The 11,360-nt window shown below is 41.7% G+C and overlaps 2 protein-coding genes across 5 annotated transcripts in view; one reads left to right on the top strand and one right to left on the bottom strand.

Annotated features, from left to right (window-relative positions):
• LOC122068435 (choline/ethanolaminephosphotransferase 1) overlaps positions 1–4,312 on the bottom strand; it is a 76,583-nt gene extending 72,271 nt beyond the window's left edge. The window contains exons 1-3 of one of the 4 annotated variants that reach the window (XM_042632294.1): positions 4,031–4,312; positions 3,863–3,898; positions 3,581–3,769 (exon numbers count right to left, since the gene is read on the bottom strand). In XM_042632294.1, coding sequence (XP_042488228.1) covers positions 3,581–3,717 — 137 coding nt within the window. In that variant the 5' untranslated portion in view covers positions 3,718–3,769; positions 3,863–3,898; positions 4,031–4,312. Of the gene's footprint in view, positions 1–3,580; positions 3,770–3,862 lie in introns of all 4 variants that reach the window. The other 3 variants (XM_042632293.1, XM_042632291.1, XM_042632292.1) reach the window with 3 other exon arrangements.
• Positions 4,313–10,134: 5,822 nt separating this feature from the next.
• LOC122068432 (U-box domain-containing protein 4-like) overlaps positions 10,135–11,360 on the top strand; it is an 11,588-nt gene continuing 10,362 nt past the window's right edge. The window contains exons 1-2 of the mRNA XM_042632287.1: positions 10,135–10,243; positions 10,403–10,746. Of these exons, the coding sequence (XP_042488221.1) occupies positions 10,135–10,243; positions 10,403–10,746 (453 nt within the window). The remainder of the gene's footprint in view (positions 10,244–10,402; positions 10,747–11,360) is intronic.

Below are 11,360 nucleotides of genomic sequence, written 5' to 3'. Positions count from 1 at the left end.
TTTTTTTCTAGTGTTACCATACAGGATAAGATGCAGAATCACTCCAAAATCACAGAAATGCAAAAATGTGTGCCGGACCCAAAATCAAGTTTTTAAACAAAAATGTTACAGTACAGAGCCTTAGTTGCTGAGTATAAACTTTTGCATGATTTGGAGCCTCATTAGGAAAAATTATCCTCAGTCCTTAAGGTCCATGTAATGCTCCACTTGAAGAATAAACCACAAGTTGCACATTACATGATTTAAAGTCGAAGTGTATGCAGAGTAAGGTACTGTGTGCTCTTGAATAACAATAACAAATCCCTCTGGGTACACCCATTGGGAACTATCCTGTCAAGGATTTGAAAGTACAAAACAAAAGTTTCAAGCATATTCCATGATAAGTCGTGACACATCCAGGAGATATTGATGAGGATACTAAGTACTAACAGAAAGGCCCATTGGGCAAGTACAGTAGATTTCAGATTTCTTTAGAGGCATCTTTGTAGACAGTATAATGATGACCTACTCATACATTGCTCCAACCAGCCCTCCCTTCTTGGGGCCCATAGCTTTCAGGGTCCCATTCAGCCAATCTTCATATTGTTATAGAGATCAATTCGAGAATTTTGAATCCTCCAAAATTGGAGGGATGTCCTCAGATAGTCAGGACTAGGAGTACAGGAGCAATTGTTTCTAACACTACTGGCCCCATTGGAAAGATGACTCAAATAGAGAAGAGGTCCTTGTTGTGGTCGGACTTATTTGAAAGGGGCAACTTTCTCATTTTATTAGGAAAACTCAATCTGCATCTAGATTGAACATCTGACTTAATACGAAGGTTCAAAATTTCGGTTTTTCAAGCCATTTCTCCCCCAGCCAAAACCAAAATATTTTGGGCGAAGTTACAAAAATTGCCTTACATATTGGAGAAATTTTGATCATCATTTCTTTTTGTTTCGCAAGAAACCAAAATATTTTGGTAATTTCAGCGAAATTAAGTCAAAATTTTTAACCATACTTAATGGATAAGAAGGATAAGTAATTTACTAAATCCTAGGCTAAATCTGGAATCAAGAAACCCTGCCTGGCGTGGGAAATTAACACTAAATAACTAGAAGGAATTACCCTCGCAATTTGAAGAAAATAGGGATGTAACTCTCTTCACCACCATCATCCAATCTTATGAAAAGTTATCTGAAGAGTGTTTATCTTCCCTATTGTACCAAAATCCCTATAGACTATTTCAGCTCTCTAAGCTGATAACATATAAGAAACTCAAAAATGCATGCAGCCTACCTGATACTTCTCCGTTGTTGGTATCAGGTAGGGATGTCCCCTCTCCCCTTTCCTCTTCTCCCTTGCCATTGAAGTCGTCTCTCGATCCATTCAATCCTCCATTGACCTCCATCTTATCTTTCCCGTCCCCAAGTGCAAAGCTCTCATGCTCACTCACCTTGCTTTTGATGACCTTATGATTTTCTCTAAATCTAACCCCGGCTCCATATCTTACATTATGTCCTCTCTCCGTCTCTTCGAATCCCTCTCGGGCCTCCGCATCAACCTTCTCAAATCTAATATCTTCCTTTCGGGTGTCTCTGATGCTCGTCGGGGCCACATCCTTACCATCTCAGGGTTCTCCCTGGGCACTCTTTCGGTCAAGTATCCAGGACAACCCCTTATCTCTTCCAAGTTATCTGCTCATCAGTACTCCCCCATCCTTAACTCGATCAGGAATAAGCTCCAGCTTTGGAAAGGCAAGCTCCTCTCTTATGTTGGTCGCCTTGTCCTCATCAAATCTATCCTCTAATCTTTGTACCTCTATTGGTCTGACATCTTCTCCATCTCCTCCTCCACTTCCAAAGCTATTAATTCTCTACTCTCCTCTTTTCTTTAGAAAGGAGCAGAATCCTCCAAATTCCTACACCCCATCCGCTGGTCCAAAGTATGTTCCCCCATGGCTAAAGGGGGCCTTGGTCTGTGATCCATCATTGAGACCAACTCTGGCATCCTCAAGCTCTTTTGTAAAACTGCTCCCAAGCATTATAGCATCTGGGTCTCATGGATCTATTCTTCTCCTCCAAAAAATTATTCCCTTTGGTTAGTCGCCCCTTCCTCGGATGCTTCTTTGATCTAACACTCTATTCTTAACTCCAGGCCTTCTGCTCTCAAAGGCCTCTCTTACTCCACTGGCAATGGCTCCTCCACATCCCTCTAGCCCCTGGCATCCTTTTGGCATCATGGTCAACCTCATCACCCCAAGATCCATTTACTCCTCTAGTCACCCCAGATCTTCTTTGGTCTCCTTCATCCTCTCCCCATCTAGCTGGTCCCCTCCCTGATCTCCCCCCTTTCCCTGACATTTGGTCTGCCCTTCCTTTGATTCCTCGTGGCCACTGTGGTAGGGAGGAAAAATTCATCTGGACGCCTTCCTCCACGGGCTCCTTCACTTCGGCCCTTAGCTTGGGAATTCATCTGTTTCAAACCCCCCATTGCCCCTTGGCACAAAACCGCATGGTTTAAAGGCCACATCCCCCGCCACAGTTCACTGTCTGGCATGCTCTCTCCAACTATCTTCCCACCCAATCTTTCCTTATCCATAGACACATTCAAGCCTCCCATCTTGTTGCCTTTGTTGGAATAACACTGAAGATGTCAACCATCTCTTCTTCTCCTGCCCCTTCTCCTCCTCCATTTGGAAGAAAGCCCTTAAATTCATTTAGCCATCTTAAAGACCCACCTTTCCTTTGTCTAGAAAGTGGCCCTGGATTGACATGACTTTCAGTGGTTCTACCATATGTGGCACAATTGGGAAACTCACTTTTGCGGCAATCATATTTGGATGGAGCACAATCTCCGGAGATGGACTCCCAACTGTCGTTCTTTTAACAAGATTTGGAATGCCATCTTCTTCGAGGTCAGCTCCAAAATTGACACTGTCCGTCTTAAACTTGTTAGAAATACCCTAAGGAACAGGCTCATTGTTGTCTCCTGGGGTCTCCCCCCTTCCATCATCTCCCACCCCATCTCTTGATGTCCCCCCACCCACTTTTGATGTTCCCAAGTGTAGGTAGGCCTCCTGGCCTTTGCTTTCCCTCTTTTGCGCCTTTCTGGTTTTTCTAATCTCATGATCCCCACCCCCCCTCTCATCTCTTCCCCTTGTATTCTTCCTCTTGGTAATGAATTATCTATTCATCCACCCGGAAAAAAAAAAAAAAAAAAAAGATATAAGAAACTCAAAAAATGTTGGATAAATATAGATAAGAAGCTAACTTCCTCTTTGCACTGGCAAAACCATATCTGAGTGGATAGTCTGGAAATAGTGCAACAGTTTATAGGAAGCTAGGGTCGTGGGAAAGCCAACTCGTTAATTTTTGAGAGAGGGACATTTCATGAGGCAAGTATCATGAACTTGGCAAAGTACTGCAAGCCATAGTGAAGTTGAGTTGAACTTGGGCGGATTATAAGTCCCTAAACTAATTAACTCACTCATATAAAAAAAAAAATAACTAATCTACTATGACAACAAAAGATTCAGGTAACAATGAAATTCGCTTTGCTACTACAGAAAGCAATCACCAATGGTTAATGAAATACTTACGCCATCCAAAGGGGAAAGAGATTCACGCAGCGACTCCAAAATGGCTGCAGAACATATTTGGCAAGGTAGGAATGATCGACGCCGCTGTACTTGTACCTATGCAGAGCAGCCACGCCATGAGACCCAATGTAACCCATCTTTGAGTAAGCTCAGATGCTCTTGAAAACCGATCAAAACCCTTCGTATCACCTGGTGAAGTTAATTACAAACAAAAGGGCATAAGCTCATTAGTGCATTTCCTCAAGGGTAGAATACGGAACATAAGCTCATCAAATAACAAACCTTCTCAGAAAGACGAGCTTTTTAAGGATACGGTAACTTGAAGATCGAAATGGATACAAATCAAAGGAAAAAAAAGGAAATTAAAATAAAAAACAAGAGAGGAAATAATTTTCTTTTCATCTTTTGCATCACCTTTAAGCGATTAGTGGTTCAGGCGAACTTTCTCACCGATTCCCGCCGTAAAAGCTAGAAGAGAACTTTGGGAAAAAATATGAATTCATCAGAACACTGAGAACGAGTAAAGAGTGCCAAGTGCTACGTGCCAATTGCCAAGACGTGTAGTCCATCGGGTGCTGACAACTGGTTATCCAGTTGTCATGGAAGTGTTTCAGCCCGGAGGGGAATGCACCTCGTGCGCCCGGGGGAATGGAAGCGAGTAAGCATCAATAGAAATATCATTTCTCATTTCATGGAAACAGGTTGATCATTTTCACACCCCATGTGAAGTGAAGGTAGGGGTGTCAATTGGTCGGGCTAGCTGATTTTGATCGAGCCTAACCGAGCCTGGGCCGTATACCCTTGGACAATGATTTCTTATTTAAGAAATGAGTCAATCTCGGTTAGTCTAGTGTCAATCTTGATCGGATATTGGATTTTAATCGAGCTTCTCCTAATCAGGCTATAATCGGGTCTTAAACGGGGTAATGTACCAATGAAGCCTTAAATGGTCTTTCATTGTCTTAGATTAATATATTTAAATATATTTTATTAAATCGTCAACAATTTAAAAAACATATTAAAATTAATTACATCCAATAATTAATAAAATATATATATATATATATATATCAACATATAAACAATCAAGCTTGTAAACAGGCTAGGTCGGTCAGGCACCCATCGTGCTTACCCCTTGCACCGTGTACTATCTATTTATAAACGGCCGGGTTTAGGCCCAACATGTTTAATAATTTGTGCAAATTGGGCTGGTCTTTAAACAGTCAGGCTCGATCAATCGAAACAGTACGAGCTTGGGATTGACACCCCTATGAGAAGGGGCCACACTCCCCACAGAAACTAATTTTCTCATTTATCATGCAAAAATAAGGGAAAAAGAACGCTATCTAATTGCATGGTTCCTACGCCTGAAATTTCCATTCACCCCCTACAATCAAGAATCCCATCCATACTAGTGCCCCAGCACACACACACACACACACTCATTGGCCCTACACTAGTGCAAGAACGACGTGACACAAGTAGCAATCTCTTGCTCAATAAATAAATAGGGAAAAGAACTTTGTGTGGGCACGTGGCCTATGCCAGTGCCCTCCCATGTGTCTACCTCTCTCCTCGTGATATGAAAAAACAACTATAACCCTTGATAAACATTTAGGCTGCACTCCCAAACACTCTCATTGGGCCTTGCATTGGTGTAGGGGTCACGCTGCCTTTTAGGGAACCCTCTCCTATAAATATATAAAGGGAGAGGCTCCCTAAAAGGCAATGTAGACATTGCACGAGCACAAGGCCAGTGGGAGTGCACATGGAAGCATAACATGGGAAAATTTTTTACCTTTCATAACGGGCGAAATGGTCATTTTTCCCCCTCTATGTCTTAATACAAGGGCCATGTACGGTGTAATTTGGGCTTCTTTTTCCCATAAATAAAATTCATTAACTAATAAGGGTGGGTGGTAGCAATTAGGGTGTAAGTTTGGCCCTAACCACCTGAACCCGCACCAAGCCAGAACAGGGCTTGGGCTAAGATCTTTAACCCCGAGGGTGGATTAAGATTAAAAGACACTGACCCTGGGTCAGGGTTGGGATGGGCCTGGATTGAGACCTAGGCCCAGCCTAGGCTCTCCCAACCTGACCTTGATTTTATCCCGTATTTATATAATATAATTTAGGGTTGTCATCCTATAATTTTACTCATAATATGAAATCTAGATCATTGATTCTTATGGTCAAGTGTTTTAAACCTCTATTATTATGTTGCACTGCATAATTTTAGTTGTTTACTAATCATTGATTTTTTTTATTTTTTTTCTTCCTTTTTTTTAATGTATTGGATACAAATGATTAAACCAAGGTCAATCAAGGTTACCCCCGACCTTGGCAAAAATATGACTAATTGGGGCCAACTTGGCACAACCTAGCCCAATCAGGGTCAATTAGTGTTGGTTTGATTTGACATGAGCCCAACAACATTGATCCTAGGCATGAGTTCGAAAGGGTAGGGTTGGGTTGGGTTGGGATTTTAAGAACCTGGCCCAACCCGGCCCTGTTTCACCTCAATAACAGTGCGGTAGCCTGTGATATTATCCTCACATATTTTAGGAATATTTTAATAATAATAATAATCTTGTATCTATCTCTCCTCCCAAGATATGGAATGAGTTCTCGGAAGCTGCAATGCCCAACTTGAAAAGAATCCAATTTCCATTATGTTGTAGGTTTGATTGGATTCCGACCAAGGTTCTAAAACTTGGGAACAATCAAGGGTGATACCACTTCGATATTGACTCAGATCAGCCTGGATTGGATTTTACCCTTAACCATACAAGTGTATCAAGATCACAGATCCATCAAAGTCAATACTGTTCCAATCCAGTCAAAACTGACCGATACGATCCAAGTTTTAGAATCATGGTTTCGAGTTTACAATATCTATGTCTTCTTCCTAACTGCGAAAATGAATGAGGTCAAGCCAGCACCAGGATTTTCATTAGCACCATTAAGTACTAAAGGAGGTGCTGACAAAAGCAATGGTAAAGTTATTCTAATGAAGAGCCGTTGTACATCTTGGCTGATTTCCTTCATCAACACCCAAAGAATTGTAGTGAGATAAAAGTTCATGTTCATCAGGCGGTCTTGAGTTCAACCCTTTTGGTTCTTTAATGCCCATCTGAGAGGATGACAAATGCTGCGTACCCTGACGGGGGCTTGTCCATCCTTTTTCTTTTATGTACATATATATGGGAGAAGGTTTCCTAGCCTCGTGGTCTACATAATCAAACCTCACCAAGTATCCACTTCTGCTACATGACACGTTGGGTTAGTCTGAAATTTTGTGGTGAGAACCGGGGGGTTTCATTATCTCTCTCTTGTTTTGTGTTCGGCTGGTCCTTCTCCAGTCACTCCACGGAGAGGATCTGAATCGCTTCATTGGGGTCCTGTGTAGTGCAGATCTAAGGGCTGAAGCCTCAAACAGGCAGCCGAAGGTCTGGATAAGTAGCCCAAGATTCTCCTAGCCCTTGGATCTGCGTCCACACGCCTTCAAGTTCACGCGCAACTTTAATCCAAAGTCTGGAACCCGGTGGGGTAGTTAGTAAACATAAAGATTTTTTCTTTTTTTATCAACAAATAAAACATAATGGTTAAGTTGAGTTTAGAACAGGTGTTTGTACTCACAAAAGGAACAATCGTTTTGCATGAAGAAGAAAATTAAAGAGTAGAAATAAATGGAAACGGTTACTGAGAACTAATTCTCAGTAGTTAAAGAACGATTCTTTCGATGGAGTTGCCCATTTTCTCATTAAAGTGATTGTACATGTTAGTGAGAAGTGAGAACTCAATAGTCTAATATTTCTCTCTTTCTTACTGGGAGAGAGGCTAGCACCTTAGACCATCCATTTAACTTGGGCGAATTGCGCTCATTGGGCTCGAAATGGCAACGGCTAATTGATAGAAAATGGTAAAGCAGAGAAATATGAACTATAGGATATTCCTAATTTGTTTCTATATATGTACATTGTACAGGAGGCAGGTTGTTGAGATTCCGGCTCCTCTCCAATGAGGAGATCGCCCAATGAGCCATGCTTGTGCGATACCTAGCAATGAGGAATCCAATGGTTGAGAGATCGACTAACCAACAATCACCCCCACTTTACCCGACAACCAGCTACCCAACCCAAACCCAATGCCACACCCATCTACCGATCTACTCCTCATTGATGATCAAGACAATCTCTCAATATCATAGAGAAGTTGGGTGTTTGGAAGAGAACTTGCAGAGTGTAAATCTAAAGTTGGACTTCGAGAAATGGTGGAGAACTAGTACTTGAAGGGTTGTTTTGGGGTGTTGAGATCTGGAGTTGAAAGCATCATTGGGCAGCATGATTATTTTTTGATAATATTGTTGAAGGAAGGAAGAAGCTTTCAGACATTTGCAGTCACAGGTAGAACGTTAAATAGAAAAGGGGCTGGGTGGGGGAGAACAAGCAGTTGATGGGGTAGTTAATCTGTTTACTGAACCTGTAATTTTTATTATTTTTGCGTGTACTTTTTCTACTATTCTCTTCTTTTGCAGCTACTACAGTCGAAGATTTTGAGGTGAGGTTTATTGATGAAGAACAATCTTAAAGGAGAGAAATTTTCGAGACTGAGAATATTAGACAAATAAAAATGCAATTACGACTTTCAGGGAAAACAAGTGATCAATTGACAAACATCTTTATCAGTACAGAAAATCATTCACATAACTAACTTTTGTATAGCATTAGGTGATAGTTTCATTACTTGATACATAGCTTGATCTGTTTTTATGGATCAAAAGAGTAGGAATGGATAGACAAGAAACCTATCAATAACAATGGAAAATCTCCTACTTCTATCTATTAATGAGACAACTGTCTATTTTGAATCCACTAGAAAGAAATCGATTTGTTTCTAATAGTCTACATCGCACATAGAGCATCCAAGCACTTTTTGGGCCAACTCAATTCTCTTATCCATGATAGTTTTGTATTTTGACTATTATACGAAATGCACCTTTATAAGGTTATAAGTCATATTCGATGACTCCGACGTCTAGACATAGAAAGGGTGAAATAACAGGCTCACCCCGGAAAAAAATCGTCTGCAATTCTGACCTCGTACAATTCCGTACAATACAACCTTCAGGCGGTGACACGTGTATTGATACCAATACAATGGCCCAGATCTGATTTAAATGTCTTTTAACTGATTTAATGTTTTATTAGTTGTACTAGATCTGGGCCATTGTATTGGTATCAATACACGTGTCACCGCCTGAAAGTGGTATTGCACGGAATTGTACGAGATCGAAATTGCAGACGATTTCAACCCGGCTCACCCCTCATGCAAGGTGGAAATCTCATCCCTATTGATGCTTTCGCATGAACTCTCATTGGCCTCACGCAAACAAAAAAGCTATATTGCCTTTCAAGGAACTCTCCCCCTTTATTTTTTTTTTCTTTTTTCATAAAAAAAAAAAAAGGATTATTTGGGCATAGTAGGCTACAGTAATCCTTGCCCTTTAGTTAAACTCAAGATTAAAAGGGTAGTTTTGTCTATTGAACCTGAGTTTATGTAATGTTGTAACGAGAGAGAGAGAGAGAGAGAGAGAGAGAGAGAGAGAGAGAGAGAGAGAGAGAACCCCAATCATCTTATGAGGATCTAAAACAAGTATCCAAAAAAGGGGCAAAAAAAGGTCTAAGGCTACATCTGGTAGTCATCCAAAAAATTTCTGAATGTTTTTCCATTCTATGGGAACAAAAAAATCTGAGTAAAACATTTGGTGTCAATTTAGGGTTTTTTTTTGTTTTTTTGACAAAAAAACGGAGTAAAACATTTGGTGTCAATTTAGGGTTTTTTTGTTTTTTTGACAAAAAAAAAAGAAACGCAAAATGATAGAATGACGAAACCTTATTCCATCATTTCGGTTTCGTTCCAAATACAAAAAAAGTGAACAACTAAGATAATCGATCCTAAAACAGATTCACCAAACACCATTTTTTTTTTTTTTAAACGAAATTTTAACATAGAAATTAAAAGTTCTGTTATCGACATCAAACGTCATTTTTTGAACTGAATGACTACCAAACGTAGCCTAAGAGATAGGATCAAGCTATTCTAATCCCGATCCAGACACCCAGTCTCAATCCATCCTGCCTAATCATGTGAGATATCAACATTGATTGGTTGAACTTAGACGATTGGTTGAAGTTAGACCATCAATATGCCCTATCTGATCCTAATAATAGAATCCTAATTTTTTGAGTAAACATCACTCCCCTCCCTTGAACTATGGTAAAATATCAACTTAACCTCCCACTTTTCTGAAAATATCACTCACCTCACCTATAAGAAAAAGATTCTATCTAACGACCACAATTGTAAGAAATTACTATTAAGTCAGGTTATATTATTTTTTATAATCCCCAAAATACCCCCATTTGTGAGATGTCCAAGAGACCTTTCATTTATTCCCCATTCTTTTCTCTCTCTCTCTCTCTCTCTCTCTCTCTCTCTCTCTCCTCTCGAAGATACTCGACAACGCTCTACCGGAAAATCTTGAACCTGCCATGAAGGCATGCGTTGAAGGTCTCCAGTCTTCGTCCATTGCTATCAAACGCTTGGCCGTAGCGAAGCTACGTCTTCTCGCTGAGAATCGAGCTATCATTGGTGAATCGGGTGCTGTTCCCCCCTTGATTCCTCTCCACCGCTGCAGTGACCCATAGGCACAGGAACATACTGTGATAGCTCTATTGAATCTCTCTCTACATGAAGGCAATAAAACTTTGATTACGGATGCCGAAGCTATAAAACCTCTAATTTATGTTCTTAAAACAGGCACAGAGGTGTCGAAGCAGAACGCTGCTTGTGCTCTGCTTAGTCTCATGTTGATCGAAGACAACAAGATCTCAATTGGTGCATGCGAAGCTATTCCACCCTTGGTTTCTCTGCTCCTGAACGGCTCCACTCGCTGGAAGAAAGATGCGCTTACCACGCTCTACAAACTATGTACGGTGCGGCAAAACAAAGAGAAGGCCGTTAGCGTTGGAGCCGTGAAACTGCTCGTGGGGATGGTTTCAGAGCAGGGGAGCAGTTTGGCGGAGAAGGCTATGGTGGTTTTGACCAGTTTGGCTACTATTCCCGAGGGCAAAACGGCCATTGTTGAGGAAGGCGGGATTCCGGTTTTGGTCGTGTTGCTGCCAAAAAACCCCGCTAGTCCAACCTACACAAACACAGACGACGGAGGCCCGGAACTTAGTCCGGGGTTAGTCCTCCGACGCTCAAGTCAGGGTTGGCCGCACAGTTCAATAAAGGAGTAATGGTGAGGGTATCAGAGCTTACCTTCCCCTTTCTTCCGTGCCTTCTTATATAGCTCTCCGGCCTTAGGGTTTTTTCCCCCTTCTTCCCTCTTAGAGTCCTACTCGAATATGTCCACCCTTCTGGGGGGAATATTCCCCTCATGCAGACGACGTGATCCCGCGTGATTCTGCGGGCGTGCCTCGGTGATTGAGCGTGCTCGAGTGTGAGTGGTTTCTTGGAGCCTTCGTCTGGCGGAGGACACGTGTCTCAGAGCGACACGTGTCCTTGGCCCCACCGAGAGGTTATTTTGGCTATATCAGGAGCCCCCTTACTTCCACCAGGAGCTTCTTCCTGTGGGAGTAACCATCTTCTTAGGTTGACTTGTTCCTTCGGCCTCGGCATTACCAATGACCAAGGCTTGGGGTCGACCGAGAGAAAGACCTTCGGCCGCTTCGGATCGGCTTTACTGAGCCCCCTGTTGAAGGTGGGACCTTCG

Source organism: Macadamia integrifolia, unplaced genomic scaffold (genome assembly GCF_013358625.1).
Source record: "Macadamia integrifolia cultivar HAES 741 unplaced genomic scaffold, SCU_Mint_v3 scaffold39, whole genome shotgun sequence".
Lineage (NCBI taxonomy): Eukaryota > Viridiplantae > Streptophyta > Magnoliopsida > Proteales > Proteaceae > Macadamia > Macadamia integrifolia.
This window is presented reverse-complemented; position numbering and strand designations above follow the sequence as displayed.